Consider the following 1,894-nt stretch of genomic DNA (forward strand, 5'->3'; position numbering starts at 1 on the left):
TTTCTATTTTTGCATCATTCTGATAGAAAAATGTAGAAATTTTTTTTAACCGCTTCTTGAATTTTCTATCATTGGTATTCCATAATACCAAGGGAATCTCCCTCAAAACGAAATGACATCATAATACAACCAATAACATTCCTATACATATCCAAATGAGCTAATTACCTTTTGGAATTTTCCAGCTACAATTGAGATCTTTCGTTACAAAGTCATTCATAATAGATTTCGAAGGGCGGATGCACATGAAAAATTGAAATGCATACTTCTATTTTTTTTGCATGAACAGAAGAAAATTATTTTGTGCCAGTGGCCACCAAAATAGCTTAAATAGGCAAAGTATGCATCCTAGAAGCAACACTATAATATATAATAACATGCAAATAAATCTGGGCAAATATGACTTGAAACATGGAGGGCACCCAAGTTATTTTGTGCAACTCGTGGAAGGGGCTAAATAAATGTTTTTAAAACTATTTTTGTGGCAAACCTTAAACAAAAAATGCTATCAATACTGAATTAATCCACTAATTATTACTGGAATTTCTCAGGTATTTTACATAAAAAAGATAGTGATTTCACCAAATCGTTTTTGGCTGTTCTTTACGCCTACTGTTTTAACAGGCACAGTCATAAAATGACTCAGTATGTTACCCCACGGGTAGTTAACCGAATCAAAAGAAGTTGGTAGTTTGATGGTTAACAAATGTTTGTGATCATTGCTCTGGATTCAGATTAAACTTTTTTTAATAAGTAGGCCTGACATGACCAGGTGGTTTGGATGATGAATCCGTCCCACCAAACATGCTCACCCTTTCAGCTGTGAAGGGGTTATAATGTGACAATCAATCCCACTATTCATTGGTAAAAAGAGTAGCCCAAGAGTTGGTAGTGAGTGGTGATGACTAGCTGCCTTCCCTCTAGCCTTTCACTGCTAAATTAGGGTTGGCTAGTACAGATATACCTCGTGTAGCTTTGCACAAAATTCAAAACAAACCAAATCTTAATAAGTACTCTACTGCAACATACTTGATCTTTGTAAGGGCGAAGTAGATAGTGTCGGAGGTGGTGGAGAGAAACACTGACATGAAGTTGGCCTCGCAGATATAGATGGGGGTGTGCTGCTACTGTAGTTACGTCTTCTTCCGCTTCCTGGTGGTGTGCCAATAGTGAACTGAACTGTAATCAAAATAAATTCATTTCTAGCTGCTCGGCATGATGATAAAATGCACATAGATAAACTACGTGGCAGTATTTAGTAAGTAGAAAAACAAGAAGAAAAGTTTTGTTACCTGTAGGAGGGGAGAGAGAGCAGATGTCAGTGACGGTTCGGCTACGTTCACTAGACTGAGAACTTGATGAATCTTTCCTTTTAGATACTGAGTTACGTACAGAGTGCTGACGGAAATGAAAGGTGATTTAAAGACTCCATTAGTTTCTTACTTTAAACAGCAGTCCTAGCTAGAAAATTTCAAGAGTATTTTGCAAAATTTTAAATATTTAGTAAGATAAAAATTCCACATTTCTGTTGTAACAGTAGTTTTTAATTTTTTATCCAATAAATGCTGCTACACAACCATTTCTATTACTACATGTTTAATGTGATACATACATGTTATTATTATGGAAACAAAAGAACATCCAGATTTACACAACAGTAAGTCTCTTAAAACAGAATGATAACTTTTTCTAGTTTTTCCTTTCTTTTTTCATACTTATTAATATTTTATTTTAATAATAATCAACAATCAGTTATTTGTCTGACTTCGGTTTCCATACCTTTATCACAAATTTTTATTTATCATTTTATGATTAAATAATTTTTATGTAATTGTTGAACTTTTTTTTTTTTGAAACTCATGTGATAGTGCTGAGAACTAACATTATGATTCTA

At 33.8% G+C, this 1,894-nt stretch overlaps 1 protein-coding gene across 1 annotated transcript in view; it reads right to left on the reverse strand.

Annotated features, from left to right (window-relative positions):
- The window catches only part of LOC106465513 (serine/threonine-protein kinase unc-51-like), a 92,477-nt gene that overhangs the window by 18,400 nt on the left and 72,183 nt on the right, over positions 1–1,894 (reverse strand). Inside the window, exons 15-16 of the mRNA XM_022393421.1 lie at positions 1,293–1,398; positions 1,030–1,179 (exon numbers count right to left, since the gene is read on the reverse strand). Of these exons, the coding sequence (XP_022249129.1) occupies positions 1,030–1,179; positions 1,293–1,398 (256 nt within the window). The remainder of the gene's footprint in view (positions 1–1,029; positions 1,180–1,292; positions 1,399–1,894) is intronic.

This window comes from Limulus polyphemus, unplaced genomic scaffold (assembly GCF_000517525.1).
Source record: "Limulus polyphemus unplaced genomic scaffold, Limulus_polyphemus-2.1.2 Scaffold1969, whole genome shotgun sequence".
NCBI lineage: Eukaryota > Metazoa > Arthropoda > Merostomata > Xiphosura > Limulidae > Limulus > Limulus polyphemus.